The following is a 16966-nucleotide window of genomic DNA, read 5'->3' on the forward strand; positions in this document are numbered from 1 at the left end:
GGTGGATGAATCTGGAGCCTATTATACAGAGTGAAGTAAGTCAGAAAGAGAAACACCAATACAGTATATTAACGCACACATATGGAATTTAGAAAGATGGTAACGGCAATCCTATATGAAAGGCAGTGAAAGAGACACAGATGTAAAGAACAGACTTTTGGACTCTGGGAGAAGCCAAGGGTGGGGTGATTTGAGAGAATAGCATTGAAACATGTCTATTACCACATGTGAAATAGATGACCAGTACAAGTTCGATGCATGAAGCAGGGCACTCAAAGCCAGGGCTCTGAGACGACCCAGAGGGATGGGGTGGGGAGGGAGGTGGTGGGGGGGCTCAGGATCGGGGGACAGATGTGCACCTGTGGCTGATTCATGTCAATGTACAGCGAAAACCACCACAATACTGTAAAGAAACTGGCCTGTGTTTCCAGCAGCATTTCTGCCTATATCCACTTCCTCTTGTCCTGACACCTGAACCCGCAGCCAGATTCCTCCCTGAAGCCTTGAAGCTCCCACAGTGATCTTGCTGCTTCCTAACTCAAAACCACTTTGCATCTGTAGCTCCCCACCCAAATTTCTCAGTCAAACACTCTGGCTCCCTTCTTCCCAGGCTGTGTGACCTTGGGCAAGTGAGCTCACATCTCTGAGCCTCGGCTTCCCTAACTATAAAGTGAGGCCAGGAACAGCATCTACCTAATAGAGTTGTGAAAATCAGTTGAGATAACCCAAGAAGGAACTCAGCATGATGCCTGCCTAGGTCCTGAATAAACATTCCTTTTCACAGTGTGGCCGTATCCATCCCTCCTTTCCTTCCTTACCTCCGTCCACTTGCCCACTCACCCATCTCGGGTCTCCCCTCTGTCTGGCTGGTGGAAGACTGCCACTGTCTGGGCCAGTCATGGTCCAGGCACTCTGCTGATGGTAAGACCCCAGGCCGCCCCCGGCCCCAGGCCCACTCGGCGCCCCTCTACTCAAGACTTACCCCCTGGGAGTGCAGATACTCCACGGTCTTGCTGATGGTGTGCAGGACGAAGCTGGCCTCGCGTTCCGAGAAGAACTTCTGCCGTAGGATCTTATCCAGCAGCTCCCCTCCCCGCATCAGCTCTGTCACCAGGTACACGTGTTTGCCGTCATCATACACCTGCCAGAGACCTCGCCGTCAGGCCCCTCCCCTCGATGCCAGGCCTGGGCTCCTTGGTCACCAGCTCGCCGGGCCAGGGAGGCAAGACCTGAGCCTGGGGCCTGTGTTCTGCTCTGGGTCTCATCACCCTGGCAGGGCTTTCACCTGGGCCCCTGGACAAGATGCTGGCTCTGTCCTGAGGGCAAGAATGCTCTCAGAGAATGCCAGCATCACCCAGGGAGGGCACCTGGCACAGCCAGACTAGAGGCGCCTCAGTGGACCTCCCATCCGTGAGCAGAGGAGGGTCAGAAGTCAAAGGAATGGCCACCCTGAGACCCGCCCGAGAATCGAGGGCCCGTGTCCCCACCCCACCCTCAAGGACTCCCACTGGCCTATGTCCCCACCCTACCCTCAAGAACCCCCACTCACATCTTTCAGAGTGATGATGTTGGGGTGCTGCCCGTACCGCAGAAGAATTTCAATCTCTTCCGAGGGGTCTCGCTTGCTCTTGTCAATGACCTGAGGAAAGGGGTGCACGTGGCGGTGTTGGAGGATCAACTCCAGAGTCCCGACCTGCCACAGAGTCCCATGGTGCAGGGTGTGGAGTCTCAGCCAGACACCTTTCACCTGACCTGCCACAGAGCCCCATGCTGCAGGGCGTGTAGTCTCAGCGGCACACCTTTCACCCGACCTGCCGCAGAGCCCCATGCTGCAGGGCGTGGAGTCTCAGCCGCACACCTTTCACCCGACCTGCCGCAGAGCCCCATGCTGCAGGGCGTGGAGTCTCAGCCGCACACCTTTCACCCATCCACAGAGCTTTCAGCACCACCCCTCCCCGACCAGAGGACCACGGCTACATCACCCGCCACCTCCACCCTAGCCGAGCGGCCTGGCCTGGACGAGGTCACGAGGCTCACCTTGACAGCATACTCAGTGTTGGTGGCTTTGTGGACACAGCGCTTGCACTCCGAGTACGAGCCCACACCAATCGTCTCTTTCACCACGTAGCCATCGCTAAAAACCAGGTTCTTCCCATGTAATTGCTGCAGGAGACCAAGAGGTGGGACTGATTACGTGCTCTAGAATGGAGAGTCATCTCCCAGAACCCCAGGCCTTGGGCCCCTGGAGGTGGCACTGGGCAAGAAGGAAGCCCAGTGCGCTGCAGTCCTTGGGGTCACAGAGTCGGACACCCCTTAGCAACTGAACAACAACAGGAGGCCTGGGGCAGAAGACCTGGCCCTCTCCGGGCCTGTTTTCTGCACTCTGTGATGGGCACACTTGCTGGCTCCGGGCGCCTGGCTGCAGTTTGTGGTCAGCGAGTGCTGGAGCAGGCAGGTAAGGAGCCAGGACACACACACGGAAGAGCTGGAGGCTCTGAGAACCCAGGCAGGCCTGAGGGGCACGGGAGCCCGAGCCAGGTCCCAGCCCTGCCACTTCCTGTGGCCGTTGGCCGGTTGTTTCCCTTTTCTGGGTGACACAGCCCACCTTGTGGGATGTCTCGAGGCTCTAAGACATTAACTGTATCAAATGCTTCTGTGATGCTGAGTGTGTAACAGGCACTATTCTGAGCCCTTTTCACCAGGTGACCACACAGCCCACACACGGCCCTGCTTCACGTCTGTTCTCCTCACATCCAGTCTGGTTTAACACTTGTCTGGGACCAAGATATCCCAGTTAGATAATAAATCACACAGTCACCCTAACTTTACACATAACTTTGTGCTATATAATTCACATAATCCTTGAAACAACCCTCGAGGAAAGGTTCTATCATTACCCCCATTTACAGATGAGGAAACTGAGATACCAGAAAGTGTCCCCTCCACAATCCCTGACCTTGGAAGCTCTGACCCAGGCAGTGAGCTCCAAAGTCTCCATTCTTGCCTCTCAACTCTAAATTTCCCATGGAGTTCAGACAGTAGGCAAGTGGGAGACAGTGGGACGAGATCCGAGTGCCCCCCGCACCGGTCAGGTGGATACCCACCAACCTGGCTATGCTCCGGCCCTCCAACATTCTGGCTCTGAGTCAAGAAACTCACAACCTGGAGAAGGGAAGGGCTACCTACTCCAGTATTCTTGCCTGGAAAAGTCCATGGACAGAGCAGCCTGGCAGGCTACAGTCCATGGGGTCTCAGAGAGTCAGACAGGACCAGGCAACTGAATACACAGACACATGGGGCTTATTAGGACCAAACGTGTATGAAAGGAAAGCAGATGGTGATTCTTGAAAAATTCAAATTTCAGAATATTTTTAAAATAAAGTTTCAAAGTACTAAAAAAAAAAAAGAAACTCATAACCACGCTGCTTTCCCTGTTTTAAAAGTGGGGAAACTGAGGCTGAAGGAGGTTAGGTGCAGTGGGCTCCCCGGTGGCAGCAGGGCCTGAACCCAAGTCTGTTCAAGTTCAGTGCCTGTGTTCTCAGCTGTTCTACCTTGTGGCTTCCAAGAAGAAAAGGACAGCCGAGAAGTTTCTCCCGCCCCTCACCTGTACCACCGCGTGCAGGGGTGCCTGTGTGGCCCGAGGCTTGCCGTCGTCCTCCATTAGGCCGGTGGCCACGAAACTGAAGCCACGGAACAGCTGATGGGCACCAGCACTGGGGGGGATGCCTGGGGAGTCTGCAGAGGCAGAAGGGGGGTGTGAACAAGAGGAGGCACCCTTGACCCGAGGTAGCCCAGAAGCTGGCCGGGATGGGAGCCTGGGCAGGACCTCTCATCTCTGGCTTTAGCCCATCTGCCCGTGTGTGTTCAGACAAGTCCGGCCCTGTCATATAAGAAACAGCAAAAGCCCTCACATCCGCCACCTGCCCAGGCCAAGGCACTTTATCCATTCCTGGAGGCCTCCTTGTGTCTGGTCTGCCCCTTCAGGTCCATCTTCTCTGCAACAGCCAGAGGGAGGGTTCCAATCACAAGTCAGTGCCCTGTCTGTACCTTTCCTCTGCCCTTGGGCTAGCCCAGGCAATGAGGTGCTTGTGATCTTAGCTTCCTTTCGCCCCACTCCACAGCTCAGCCACGCCCAGCTTCTCAGATCCTTAGAGGAGCCTCTAAGCCACTGGATGTGCTGTTCCTGATAACTAGACAGCCATTCCTTGTCCATCCTCTGAGGCTCAGCTCACACACTGTCCTCTGAGAAACCTGGCCTCACGCTGCTCCTCCAGCCCGGTGCCCCCGTTAAGCTGCACTTGCCGAGCCGCCCGGAGCTGACTTTGTCTCTCTCCCACTACAGCCTGAGCCATATGAAGGCGGGGCCTGGGTCTGACTTGTTCACCATCAATCCCCGCATGGCTGGCACACTAAGGGACCTGGTACATACTTGTCAGATAAATAAAGATGGGACAGACTGCTCGGAGAAGTGACAAGTTCCCTGACATCAGAGACGTGCAAGCCACAGTGAGAAAAGCACCCCTCTGCTAAAACCTGTCCCTCTAGGAGGCCTTTCGGAACACTCCTCCCCAATATGTGGCCAGAACACTAGGATTTACCAAGTTCCCTCTCAGAAGCCCCCTCCTTGGCTTCTATCTGTAATCCCATGGACTGAGTGGGTCTGCGGCTAAGTCCGTGTTCCGATGCGTCACCGAAGCCCAGTTGTCAGAGCAGCCAAAGCTAATTCCCACGCTTGCCCCTGACCTCTGAGCACCATCAGCCCTGCTCTGCCGGACCGTCCCCACCTCGCGTGATTGCCAGGTCAGATTCTTCACCCTTGACATGAGTGGGAGCCTGATGTCTGGTCTTTCCAGTGGGCTGAAGGTGCCCAGGGCCAAGGGTCCTGACTTTTCTATTGTGGCCCACTCACTCACTCACTCCCACCCCCTTGCCCAGGCACAAAGAAGCCCATAGAGCCCCAGAGCGGGACCGCCAGGCTGAATGAGACAGGGACAAAGAGTCAGAGACTCCCCGCCTGTCTGCCCACACACCTGGGCCTGCTCAGCCCTCAGGGCCCCTGCGCCCCAAGAGGCCCCTGACTCCCTGCTTCCCTCCTGGGGAAGGGAAAGCCCAGGACAAAGTCAGACGAGGGACGCACCCTTGGGCGTGCGGGACGTGAACTCAGTGTCAAAGTAGAAGGTGTCATCAGGTTGCGCCACGGCCGGCTTGAAGGGTGGCTTGATCTCACGCCGGTACAGCTTCTGCAAGGTGGGGTGGGCGCCCTGGTTACCTTGGCACCCCCACAGCCCACCAGCAGCCCCACGCAGGAGGAGGAGTCAATGGCCTAGACGGAGCACAGGCTATGCAGACAGGGCATAACTGCTCGCCCTCGGGAGGCCAGCCCGTGCCCTCAAGGCCACGCTGTCGCCTCTGCTTCACGTCAGAGGCGCGAGTCAGCAGAAGCCCCCTCCCACCACAGCCGAAGCCCTGCCTGGGGCCCAGGGTGGGCAGACTCACTCACATTCCAGTCAATGGTGGAGTAGAAGACATGCCGCTTGATCTCCTCTGCCCCATCAGGGCCGGAGCCTGCAAGAGCCCGGATGAGGGCCTGCCTCAGGGCGTGCCAACCCCAGACAGCCGCCCTGGCCTCCGAGCGCCTGTGCCTCACTGGGGTCTCGGGCCAGGGGCTCAGCTCACGCCACCCCAAGTCCATCCAGCCATCATCCCGAGGCCTACAGACCACTCAGCATTTTCCACTTTTTGGAGCCTCTTGATGATCAGGCTCCCATGTACTGATGGGAGGAGGGTCCAGAGAGGAGAAGCTAGACAACCTGTCCAAGGCTACAGTTGGGACAGGTCAAACCTTTCCTGAGATCTGCAGGGGGTTCCCACCTCCCCCAACCCTGCACCAACTTAGGCCTCATCTCTGCTGCTCTTAGCCCATTGCCTTTGTCAGCCACCAGACAGGCTCTCCCTCCTTTCCAGCCCAGACGCCTGGATGGGACCTTACAAAGCTGGTCAAGGTCCAGGTGAACCCGGGAGCCAAGGAGCCAACACATACTGAGCAGCTACTACAGGCATGTTCACGTGACTTCACTTAATCCGCGAAGCTTGAGACCACTGTCCCTGGTGGAGATAAGAACCTCAGGCTCCGGGGGGAGATGTCAACTGCTTTGGGTCACTCTGCTCACAAACAGCACTCATCCGACCACAGTATCTGTGGAGGGACCACCGCGTGCCAGCAGTGGGGTCCCGAGCCCCAGGCGCCTGAACTCGTGCCCCTTCTCCTGAGCCAGCAGCCTTGGCGGAGGAGCCGTGCCGGCCTCTGTCCTCATCCCCAGGGGGAGTGGAGATGACTCAGTTCCTGCTTTCCCCCAGACACAGGTCACCCCCCCGCCCCACACTCCACACATGGGGCCAGAAGGCAGGGTGGCCGCCGGCATTGTCTGCCCACACAAAGGACAACGGCTCCTTTCAGCCCCAGATGTGGCCCCGTGGCCTAGGCCACAGCTGTACCCGCTCCCCTCCCCTGGACTGGGGCTACTTACCAAGCCGGTTGGCAGGATTCCGCTTGAACAGGGCCCGCAGGAGGCTCTGGGCTTCCGTGCTTAGAAACTGGGGCATGCCTAGCTTCGCCCTGCAATGGCCCCCAGGTCTCGTCAGGGTTGAGCCCCGCCCCGGAGGCCCCGTCTCACCTCCCGCCTCTGTCCACGTCTCATTTCCAGCTCAGTCCAGACAAGCTGTCCACTAACTTCCCTCCCAGAGACTCAGGATTCTCCACCCACAGGCCCCTGCGGGTGAACAGGGGGCCCTAGCAAAAGCGCGGCACTCAAACCGCGGAGTGTCTCACTCTTGGAGGATGTCAGGATAGGCGGGGGGTGTTAGTCTGGTCCCCAAACGAGGCCAAGAAGAGGAGACACCTGGAGGTGTCAGACAGGCTGGAGCTTACTTCAGAATCAGAGTCATAGTCTCCTTCCGGTCCTTCCCCTGGAAGGGCAGGGAGCCCGTCAACATCTCAAACTGCAGGGAACAAGGATCCGTTCAGGCTGTGGTCCCACCCCTCAGGCCCCCCACCTCCTCCCACCCGGGCCAGCCGCTCAGCCCCCCGCCCAGGAGGTCCACTTGGATCAAGAACTGTGTGTGTCCCTCCCCTCTCCATCAATCAGACCACCAGGAGCAGAACTAGGGGCCTGAGATTGGGGAGAGGCCCAGTATGGGGCAGGGGGCACCCCAGGTGGGGCCAAGCCCGGAATCCTTCCAAGGAAGGAAACTGCAGCTCGGAGGAGTGTGAGGCCAGCTTAGCTATGAGAGGACAAGAGAAGAGCCTTAGAGACCAGCAGCTACCCTCCCCTGACCCTGTGCCCCACAGGTGGGGAAACTGAGCCCCAATGCCTGGGCTGGATGCTGGGTGCTTTACCCCTGCCTGGGCACTCACCATCAACACCCCATAGGACCACCAGTCTGCACTGTGGGTATGGCCCTGGCGGTTGACGACCTCGGGGGCCATGTACTCCACTGTCCCGCAGAAGGAATAGGCCTTCTTCTCATGGTCGATGGCCTCCTTGCTCAAACCGAAGTCTGTGGCAAGAAGCACAAGTGGACACACCTTCAGGACCCCCTGCCTTCCTCGCTGCCACCCCTGCACACCCATGCCCCCCTGCCCAGAGGCCTGAGGGCATCACCGCTATGGTACTCAGGAGGAAGCCGAGGCCCAGGGGGGTGAGATGGTCTGCTCAGCATTACACAGTGGGGACCTGGGATTCAAACCCAGGTCATGCCAGGCCTGGACTTTTGACCACTTCTAAGTGCCTGGCACAGCCTCTCAGGATAAGCAGATACCCTAGCCCTCAGCCCAGGTCCATCTAGAGCCCATCCTGCCCTCCCCTGAAACCGGAGAGGCAGGTGCCCTCCACTCACCAGTGAGTTTGATGTGGCCTTCCTCATCCAGAAGGATGCTGCAATGGAGAGAGGGGGTCAGGGCCCCTCCATCGTGGGCCTTTGGTGGGGTCAGGTGACGCCACGGGTCTGTAGGGACTGGGCTCAACCCAGGGAAGCTGGTCCACCAGCTCCGGCTGATGAACGGGTGGGTGGCGCAGGGACCGGTGGTGCCGCACAGGAGTGTTGCCTACCTTTCCGCTAATTCTTGAAACAACTGTGTGAGGTAGGTACTTACATGGCCCCATTTTAATGATGGGGAAGTTAAGGCCCAGGGAGGTTAAATAACTCCCCCAGTCAGAGAGTTAGGAGGTGGCAGAGATTAGATTTGAATTCAGGTCTGCCTGACTCTGCGCTTCCCCGGTGGCTCAGATGGTAAAGAATCTGCCTGCAATGCAGGAGACCCAAGTTCGATCCCTGGGTCAGGAATATCCCCTGGAAAAAGGACTGGCTACCTACTCCAGTGATCTTGCCTGGAGCATTCCATGGACAGAAGAATCTGGTGGGCTACAGTCCAAGTGGTTGCAGAGAGTTGGACATAACTGAGTGACTTAACACTTTCACTTTTCACTTTCTGCCTGACTCTAAAGCCACATGTCACTCCACATAAGCACCTGCCCCTGGCTCCCAAGTTACCACTTGAGGATATTTAGATGTTAAGGAAAATTCTACAGAGGGTCATATCAAGGAAGGACCTTTAACGGTGGCATCTCAGATGTCATACTGGATTAGCAAGAAAGATAGGCAACGCCCAGGCACAGAGGTACCTGGTGCTTGGTGATGGCAGCCCTAGTGATGAGGCAGCCCCCCAGGCGAGCTTGCCACCACCACTCTGCTCCACCCACCCGTTCTGGGGGCAACCCAAGAGAGGGGGACTTTCTCAGGGGGAGTCCCCCCCAACCCCCTCAGACTGGCTATGCTCTAGAAGAGGCTCCTGGGGCCTGCCTCTGCACACCCTAGGGAGCTGGGCAGAGTTGGGCCTTCACTCACTTCTCAGGCTTCAGGTCTCTGTAAATGATGCCTAGACTGTGCAGGTGGTCCAGGCCCAAAGCCAGCTCGGCCAGGTAAAACTTCACATCCTCCTCCGTGAACATAACCTGCAACAGGCGGGAGGGGGCTTCAGCCGGGATCACCCCTTTCTCAGGAGCTGGGGCACTGGGCAGTCAGCAGCTTCCCCGTCCTCCTCAGAGATTCCATACCCCTTCTCTTTATGAAGAGGTTTGAAGAATGAACTGACTAATATGCAAGTCGCTCATGGTAGCATTGAAAGGCACATAGGGAAAGGCTGGAGACAGCTCAAGGGTCAAGCAGTAAACTGAACTGTCTCCTTCCCACATAACAGAGTGCTATGCCAGCCATGCGGGGTTCCCAGGTGGTTCAGTGATGAAGAATCTGCCTGCCAAGCAGGAGACACGGGTTCAACATCTGGGTCGGGAAGATCCCCTGGAGGAGGGCACAGCAACCCACTCCAGTATTCTTGCCTAGAAATTCCCATGGACAGAGGACCATGGCAGGCTACAGTCCATGGGGTCGCAAAGAGTCAGACACGACTCGGCAACTAAACAATAATGCAACCATAAACTAGAACAAGGATCCCTCTATACGGTGGATGGCTACAGATCCATCGCCAAGATAGAGGTGCCAAGTCGCTCCAACACACCCTGCCATGAAGAAAGCAACGTACAGCATACATAGAATGGTATTCTGCATGTAAGACAGTACGGGTCAGGATTCAGATCATACATTGAATTGGTTTGTATTTTTTTCCCAAAGAAACATGGGAAATTTAGAAAAGAAAAATGTTTACCTAGACGAGGGAGTCGAGAGGGCTGGGGTGGGAGGAAGACTTCTCAATGGATATTTTTCTTCTCAGTCATGTATTATCTATTCGATCATTCAAACAGCATTTTAAACATTTGAAAACTTTGGTTCTCTTCTAAAATTTAATTTGTATTACTGGTCTCATTTTTATATCTGGCTCAAATTCTTATATGTGAGTTCAAAAGCCTTTTGGTTAACAGCACATAATCCTAAAGAATCCAGCTTTCCAGGTGGATTTGGGCTTCTCCGAATCCTCATAACCCTGCCCAGGGAAGCCCTGAAAAAAATGGAAGTGAAGGGGTTTCCCTGGTGGTCCAGTGGTTAAGAATCCACTTTGCAATGTTAGGGGCACGGATTTGATCCCTGGTCTGGGAAGATCCCACATGCCTTGGAGCAGCTAAATCTGTGCACCACAACTGCTAAGGCCAAGCTCTAGAGGCCATGAGCTACAACCACTGAAGCCCATTCACCCCAGAGCCCGTGCTCCACAATGAGAGAAGCCACCACAAGGAGAAACCCAAGCACTGCAATGAGTCACAGCCCCCACTTGCTGCAACTAGGGAAAGCCTGAGTGCAGCAATAAAGACCCACCACGGCCAAAAAATAAATAAAAGCTCGCAAATAAATAAATCTTAAAAAAAGAAAAAAAGAAAAAGAAGCAAGGAGGTGAAGAGGTGAGAGCCACGCTTGGGTTCCTGGAATCAGGGCAGGATCACATCCTGGGCCTGATTCTCCTCACCCATCTCAGGGAACTCTCAGAAGCTCTGCCAGGGAACGGCCTCTGTCCCAGAGTGGGTCAGGGAATGCTGGGCAGGCCTGGGGAGTCCCAGGTGGAGGCCTCACTGTCGCGCCAGCTCCATCCGGGGCCCTGGCAGGGGGTGTCCGGGTGTCCGGGTGTCAGCTCACCTCTTTAGAGAGCCGGGTGAAGAGGTCCCCGCCGCGCAGGAAGTCCAGAATAAGGTAGAGCTTGCCCTCGGTCTGGAAGGCTGGGGAGGCGGGAAAAGGCCATGGAGGAGCCAGCTGCTCCCTTGGCCTTGTCCCTGCACCTCAGCTCCCTTGGTCTGCCAGGCGGCAGGTGGGGCAGTATACAGGGGAGGCAACAGCCCCCCAGCAAGGGCAAAGGCTGGCAGGCGGGGTGCGAGGTCAGCGAGGGTCTGTGGTCTTACCGTAGTGCAGCTTCACCACAAACGGGTGGTTTACGTCAGCCAGGATGTCTCTCTCCATTTTGGTCCGAACACGGTCACGCACTGGTCAAAGGAAGAAGGGGCTTACCAAAGGTCTGGCCACCCAGCACAGCTCAGCCCCTAGCCTTGGCTAAGAAGGACTCTCTTTTCTACTTGTTGCTCATGTCTCTCGGCAGTGCCCAAGACTGGCCCTTGGTGCCCTGCCCATCTCTCTAGCCCTGTCGCTAGCTGTGCCCCAAGGGGCCATTCGATCCAGCCAGTCTAAGTAACCTGTTCCTTGTGTGCCCCCAGCCTCTGCCCCTGTGGCTCCCCCTGAGATGCCTTCATCAGCCCCTTCTCCATCTGGCATAAAAATCTCCAATTCCCAGACTTCCCTGGTGGTCCAGTGGTTAAGACTCTGCGCTTCCACTACAGTGGGCGTGGGTTCGATCCCTGGTTGGGGAAGTTCCACATGCCATGCGGTGTGGCCAAAAAAAGCAAGAAAAAAACCCCTGATTATAGCTGGGGGCAGACTCCCTGGGCATGAATTTCAGACTCATGGGTCTGAGCAGGCACCTCACCCTTTTTTTTTTTTTTTTTAAGACTAAAAGTCCCTAGGCCATTCTGATCATCAGCAGGTTCTCCTCTGACTCTGTTCAGGCACTCTCTCCTCCAGAAAGTCTTCCTTAACCTGCCAAGCTGAGCTGGAGCCCTCTGGACTCTTGCTCTATGTCCCCCTTCAGAGCACCTTTCACCTTGTAATTTTCTTGCTTCCCTCACCAGACAAGGCCGGGACCATACTGGATTAACTCCCCTCATCACTGCTTCCCAAATACACCTATCATTTTTCAAACTATTAATATCGCTCTACAGTTCTGTTCAGGCATAGTTCCTCCCTCCTGGGGTGTCTTTCCTCTACGCTTTCAGTCTGGGGAGAAGGCCTAACTCACCCTCTAAAGGCACAGCTCACCTGGGTACTCCCATGGAAGCCCCTCCCGTGTGAGGCTGAAACCCAGATTCTCCTGGGTCCCAGCACCAACTGCACCAGCCTGTGGGGTCCCACACCCCCTCCCCCATCCCAACCTGGGAGCCATTCACAGCATCTTTCTCCTCCCATCATCCCTCCTGGGGAAGGATTCCCATCCCTACCAGGCTGGTCTTAGAGCACCACAGCTAAGTCATCCTACAGCCAGCCCACTGTGCCCACAGGAACCCAAGGCCAGTACCTCCTATTCTGCCCCCACCATCCTAGCTGGGGCCCACTCCTCCTGGTCAGCGGGACCAGCCTGGTCCCCAGGCTGATCAAGGAGTCACCATCCAGTCCAAAGCCCACTCGCAACTACCCTCACACCCTCTCTAAGTCTGGGAATTCTAGACGTGGGCTCAGCTCCCTTCTGAACCTCTCCATCCATCTCTGGGGCCCTGCCTTGACTCACCCTCTCCAACCTGCCCAACTGCCTCGTTCCCTGGGTTCTCTCCTCTCCTCTCACACTCTCTTCCACTCTGAGAGGTCTCCCTCAGACTCTTCAAGCATCATGAAGCCATTCTCCTCACAGAATGCTTCTGCCCAACCACAGAGATCCCTGATATCTGAAGCCCTTGCCCCCCGCCGCCAACACACTGCACTCACCCCCTGCCTCCTGCCAGACGTCCTTCAGCTACAGACACTGGCACTCGGCTTAGAGGGGTGGGAAGAGGTTAATCCCCGGAAGTCTTTTCTTCTGAATGGATCCTGTCTTTGCCATCGGGGTGGTGGGAGAGAAGGAGGGGCTGAGAATAGGCCTGTTTCTGTATCTTCAGACCGGGTATTCCTGGTGAGAGAGCTGTCTCTCCCATCAGACCCAAGGGCCCTGAGAGCTGGTGTCCTCTGCCCTCTATCTCTGCCCAGCCTGAGGCTCTGCGGGGAGGTGCCCTCCACTCACCTTTCAGCGTCGCCTTCTTTAGTACCTTCATGGCGTACAAGTGCCCACTGTCAGGTCGGGTTACCTTTCGTACCAGGAAGACCTTAGAAGGCATTGGGGTGGGGGTGGTGAGGGGGAAGCAGAAGAGAAGATGGGCAGGGGGCTGAACCTGCCAGCTCGCATGCCCCAGGTCCCAGGCTGACCTCCAGCTTCCCTAAACGCCAGGTTGCCCTTGTGTTGCCCCTGGGTACTACAGTGACCTCTCTCCTCCTCCCCTCAGACCCGTCAACCCTTGCCCTCTGATCCTTTGAGCTCCAAGGTGGTCCCCCCACCCCTACTGTGACATGACCAGTGCCGCCCTCCCAGCTATGGGCTCGGGACTCACTTTGCCAAAGGATCCCTGGCCCAGGACCTTGAGGAGCTCAAAATGGGATGGGTCAGCCTTCTCTGAGCCAGCCTTGACATGGTGCGTGATGGAGATCTCCTTGAGAACGCCCTCATCCTGATGGAGGAACAGAGCTGGTGAGCACGGTGGGCCCCATCCAGGTCAGCACAGGGCATGGCCCCCCATCCCGAGATCCTACTCCCGCTGGATCTCAGCAGACAGGGTCCTGCAGGCCCAAGCAGCCAGCTACCCTGGAAAATGGGGCCTCCCAGTTCATCCATATCAAAACCCGGGGAGGGCCAAACCACCAAGGTGCCGGGTCAGGCGAGCTCGTATTGCTCCTGCTGCTCCAGCCTGGTCAGGCCCAGAGGGGTGCCCAGGCAGGGCCGGGCTGAGCCAATGCCAGGCTCTGACTGAGGCCTACAGACCTGCCCCAGGTCCTCCCTGGGAGGCTCCCCTCCCGCGGCTACAAAGGTTTTGGTTTTGCCACAATAGGAAGTCGAGTTTGCTCGCGTACTGGAAAGGCACAGCTGGGCTTTTGTTTCTGGCCAAGATGGAAGATGGGCTCTCTCTGGTAGAAGGACAGGGCTAAGACACACAAGGACACAAAGTCGCCACCTCAGACTCCCCCTAGCAACCCAGTAAGTGCCAGCCTGGGGTGGGGGGAGCAAGACCAGAGACTCTCTGCACCACCCTCTGACACTTCCTTCACACAAGTCTACTAGAAACTCCTGCCAGTCCCAGATGTTCTGGAACCCCTCTGCTCTCCCTCCAATCTGTGGATACCGCCCTGGAACCCGGAAGCGCCTCCTCACTTTCCCAGGAAGCAAGGCTGGACAGGGTCTAGTCACCCAGGAGGGTCAGGCATGGGCAAGGAGGACCCAGAGCCAGCTGTTTCCAAACTGGTTACCAGGGGCCACCTGTTCCAGGGGCCACCGTCAGGCCAGGCCCAGACATCTGGGCACACTCACCGAGTCCTGCCTGGGGCCAGGGCCAGGGCCAGGGCCGGGGGCAGGCAGGGAAGTCTGGCTGATCCTGGGCCGCTGCTTCCTGGGCAGCCAGGGGAGCAGGGCCCAGAGCCGCAGACGGGGCGGCTTGGGATCCTGCTCCATGCGCCCGGCAGGGCCGAGGCACCATGGCAGGAGTAGGCAGCGTCCGGGGCTGCTGCGGAGGTGGCCAGGCCCAAGGCGGATGTGCAGGGTGAAGGCGGGGGCTGGGCCAGCCCAGGGCCACCAATCACTCAGGGCCTGTGGTTTCCCAGCTCCCTTACCACGCTCCCTTCCTCTCTCTCCCCCACCCTCCCCATTGCCGGAGGGCTGCCCTCTGGCCCTCCCCGCCATCCTCCCTGTGGGCCTGCAGAGGGAAAGCCCCATATGCCAAGCCAGCTGCTGAGGAGGAGACAGGTGCCCAACAGGCAGACACAGGGACCAGACATGTTCAGGCAGATGAGGAGGGACACCCAACAGGCAGAGGCAGGCTCCCTACCGGTGAAGACAGATGAAGACACACATCCAACAGAGGGGTAGGAGAGGCCCCGTGCCCAGCAGGCTGGGATGCACGGGGCCACGCACCCAACGGGAAGGAGGTGGGAAGAATACACTTCCGACGGGCAGAGACAGATGCGGACGTGTACCCAACACACAGAGGAGGCGGGAAGGGACTCACACCCAACAGGCAGAAGTGGACAGGGACTCACCTACCATGGAGAGGCAGATGGCGGGGACACATTCCAACAAGCAAAGATAGATGGTGACATGTACCCAACAGGCAGAGACAGATGGGGATCCAACAGGCAGAGGCAGATGGGGGCTTGCATCCAACAGGTGGAGACAGATGGGGAATGTACTCAACAGGCAGAGACAGAAGGGACACGACACCCAGCTATGTGACATGGACCCAACAGGTAAAGACAGGCGCTCACGGAGTGGAGACAGACAGGAAGCCAACAGCAGAAGCAGGAGGGCAGCGGTCAGAGGCCCAAGGAGGCTGACACACACCCATGGCAGACACACAGGCACCCAGAGGGTCAGACCCTGGACTTGAGGGAAAGAGCTCTGGGTTCTTGCTGGTCCAGCTGGGGGAATGTCACCTGCAAAACCCCGGCACTTGAGAGAGAGCAGTCTGGTACCCGTGGCCGACTCATCTCTGAGGAATTTCATTTCTTTGGGCTTTCCGTCCCATGCCAGGGCCTGAGAGGAGCCCAGGATCAAGTCACTAGACGGAGACGGATTACACTGCTGAGTGTAATCTGAGGACTCTGACCCTGACCCAGACAGATATCCCAAAGCTGTCATGCCCCACTTCAGGAATCAGACACTGAGCCCCACCGGACAGCGCCTCCCCCAGGCTCACAGTGAACTGCCGGCAGAGCTGGCTCAGACCCAGGTCCTCTCCCTGGCTGCCGCCTGGCCGGGGGTCAGCAGGCCTCAGGGGCCAGGAAAGGGAGGGCGGGGAAGTCAGCCAGCGCCACGTCCTGCCGAGCCAAGCCCGCCCCCTCCCTCAGTACCAGGGAGAGTCTGGGGACTTCTCCCTCTAGATGCTGACCCTCAGAGACGCCTCCCTTGAGGGACCCTGAACGGCCACAGAAGCTGCAGTCACGAAGAACTGCAGGTCACTCAGGCCCCTGAGAGGAACCCAGTAGGTGGGACAGGCAGAAAACCTGGCTGAGAGGGGCTGGGGAGGGCCAAGACCACACAGCAACACCGACCCGCCCCGTCCTGAGGTCTGAGTCTCCACCGCTCGGTCTGCCTCTGACTGAGAACAGTCCCTGGGGACAGAGGTAGTCACCCGGAAACCCCAGGGCACAGAGCCACCCCCAAACCCATTCCTGGCGCAGAGTCTTGGTGACAGACACCACTGGAGGCTGGCCAAGCCTCTGCTCACCTTTCTGGGGCAGGGGCGTGAGTCTCTCTCAGCCCTGGGGAAGTCTGCTGGGGTCTGCATGGTGGGGCCCACGCCTATGGCCAGAGAGCCTGGCTACTCCCCTCACTTCTGCTTTTGCAACTTTCCTGGCCCAGAAGGCAGGGTCCCTGACCCCCTCCTTCTCACTTCCCCTCTGCCGGGAGGAGGGACAGAATATGGGTAAGGCTCCCCTGCGGAGGAGGGGACACTGTAGACCCCAAGCCCACGACTCCAGGGTGGATCCAGAGAGACCCCTCTCCTCGTCTCCTCTGATCCTAAGGAAAGAAGAGTGGGACACAGACAGAAGTCACAAGGAGAGGCGGCAGTGACGCAGGGGACACCCTCTACCTGCAAACACCCCCAGGAGAGAATGGGGGGCAAAAGGCTGCAGGGCCACCATCTCTGGCAGTCTGGCCCAGAGCAGGGGCGTTCCTCCCACTGTGGTGACCTTCCCGTGGCTGGGCCCACCCAAAATGGCAGCCCACAGAGCACGCGCGACTGCACTCAGCGCTGCCCTGAAGAAGCCGGCCAGCCCAGGGCCCTGAGGTGGGGGTGGTGGGAGTCGGGGAAGAGTGCAGAAGGCATGGACCTCACAGGTAGCCATGAGGCAGGGGGAGGCCGGGCCCGGCCCTTTGCCACATGTCCTCACCACATCACTCACCCAGTACCCTCACAGGAACTGACACACACAGATGCACGCAGTCCGCTGATCGGAAACCATTTCCACAGACGTCCCTTCTGTGGAAACACACCCCCACGTACACAGAACTTCCCCTTCCAGTCTCTACAGAGCCCCTGACAACAGTCTGAGGAGGCCTGCTGGCTGTTGTGCAAGATGCTTCCTTAGACTGAGGCCTCTCATTGTACTCCAGCTTCTTCTG

General features: G+C 57.7%; 1 protein-coding gene across 3 annotated transcripts in view; it reads right to left on the bottom strand.

Annotated features, from left to right (window-relative positions):
* The window catches only part of RPS6KA1 (ribosomal protein S6 kinase A1), a 37564-nt gene that overhangs the window by 9623 nt on the left and 10975 nt on the right, over positions 1 to 16966 (bottom strand). Inside the window, exons 1-16 of one of the 3 annotated variants that reach the window (XM_068969577.1) lie at positions 16068 to 16127; positions 13185 to 13301; positions 12821 to 12902; positions 10902 to 10982; positions 10642 to 10721; positions 8905 to 9011; positions 7897 to 7934; positions 7415 to 7557; positions 6929 to 6999; positions 6528 to 6616; positions 5501 to 5565; positions 5138 to 5240; positions 3605 to 3735; positions 2038 to 2163; positions 1550 to 1639; positions 983 to 1141 (exon numbers count right to left, since the gene is read on the bottom strand). In XM_068969577.1, the coding sequence (XP_068825678.1) occupies positions 983 to 1141; positions 1550 to 1639; positions 2038 to 2163; positions 3605 to 3735; positions 5138 to 5240; positions 5501 to 5565; positions 6528 to 6616; positions 6929 to 6999; positions 7415 to 7557; positions 7897 to 7934; positions 8905 to 9011; positions 10642 to 10721; positions 10902 to 10982; positions 12821 to 12902; positions 13185 to 13301; positions 16068 to 16127 (1542 nt within the window). Of the gene's footprint in view, positions 1 to 982; positions 1142 to 1549; positions 1640 to 2037; positions 2164 to 3604; positions 3736 to 5137; positions 5241 to 5500; positions 5566 to 6527; positions 6617 to 6928; positions 7000 to 7414; positions 7558 to 7896; positions 7935 to 8904; positions 9012 to 10641; positions 10722 to 10901; positions 10983 to 12820; positions 12903 to 13184; positions 13302 to 14155; positions 14297 to 16067; positions 16128 to 16966 lie in introns of those variants that run through there. The other 2 variants (XM_068969575.1, XM_068969576.1) reach the window with 2 other exon arrangements.

The sequence above is a fragment of the Capricornis sumatraensis genome, chromosome 3 (assembly GCF_032405125.1).
Source record: "Capricornis sumatraensis isolate serow.1 chromosome 3, serow.2, whole genome shotgun sequence".
Classification (NCBI taxonomy): domain Eukaryota; kingdom Metazoa; phylum Chordata; class Mammalia; order Artiodactyla; family Bovidae; genus Capricornis; species Capricornis sumatraensis.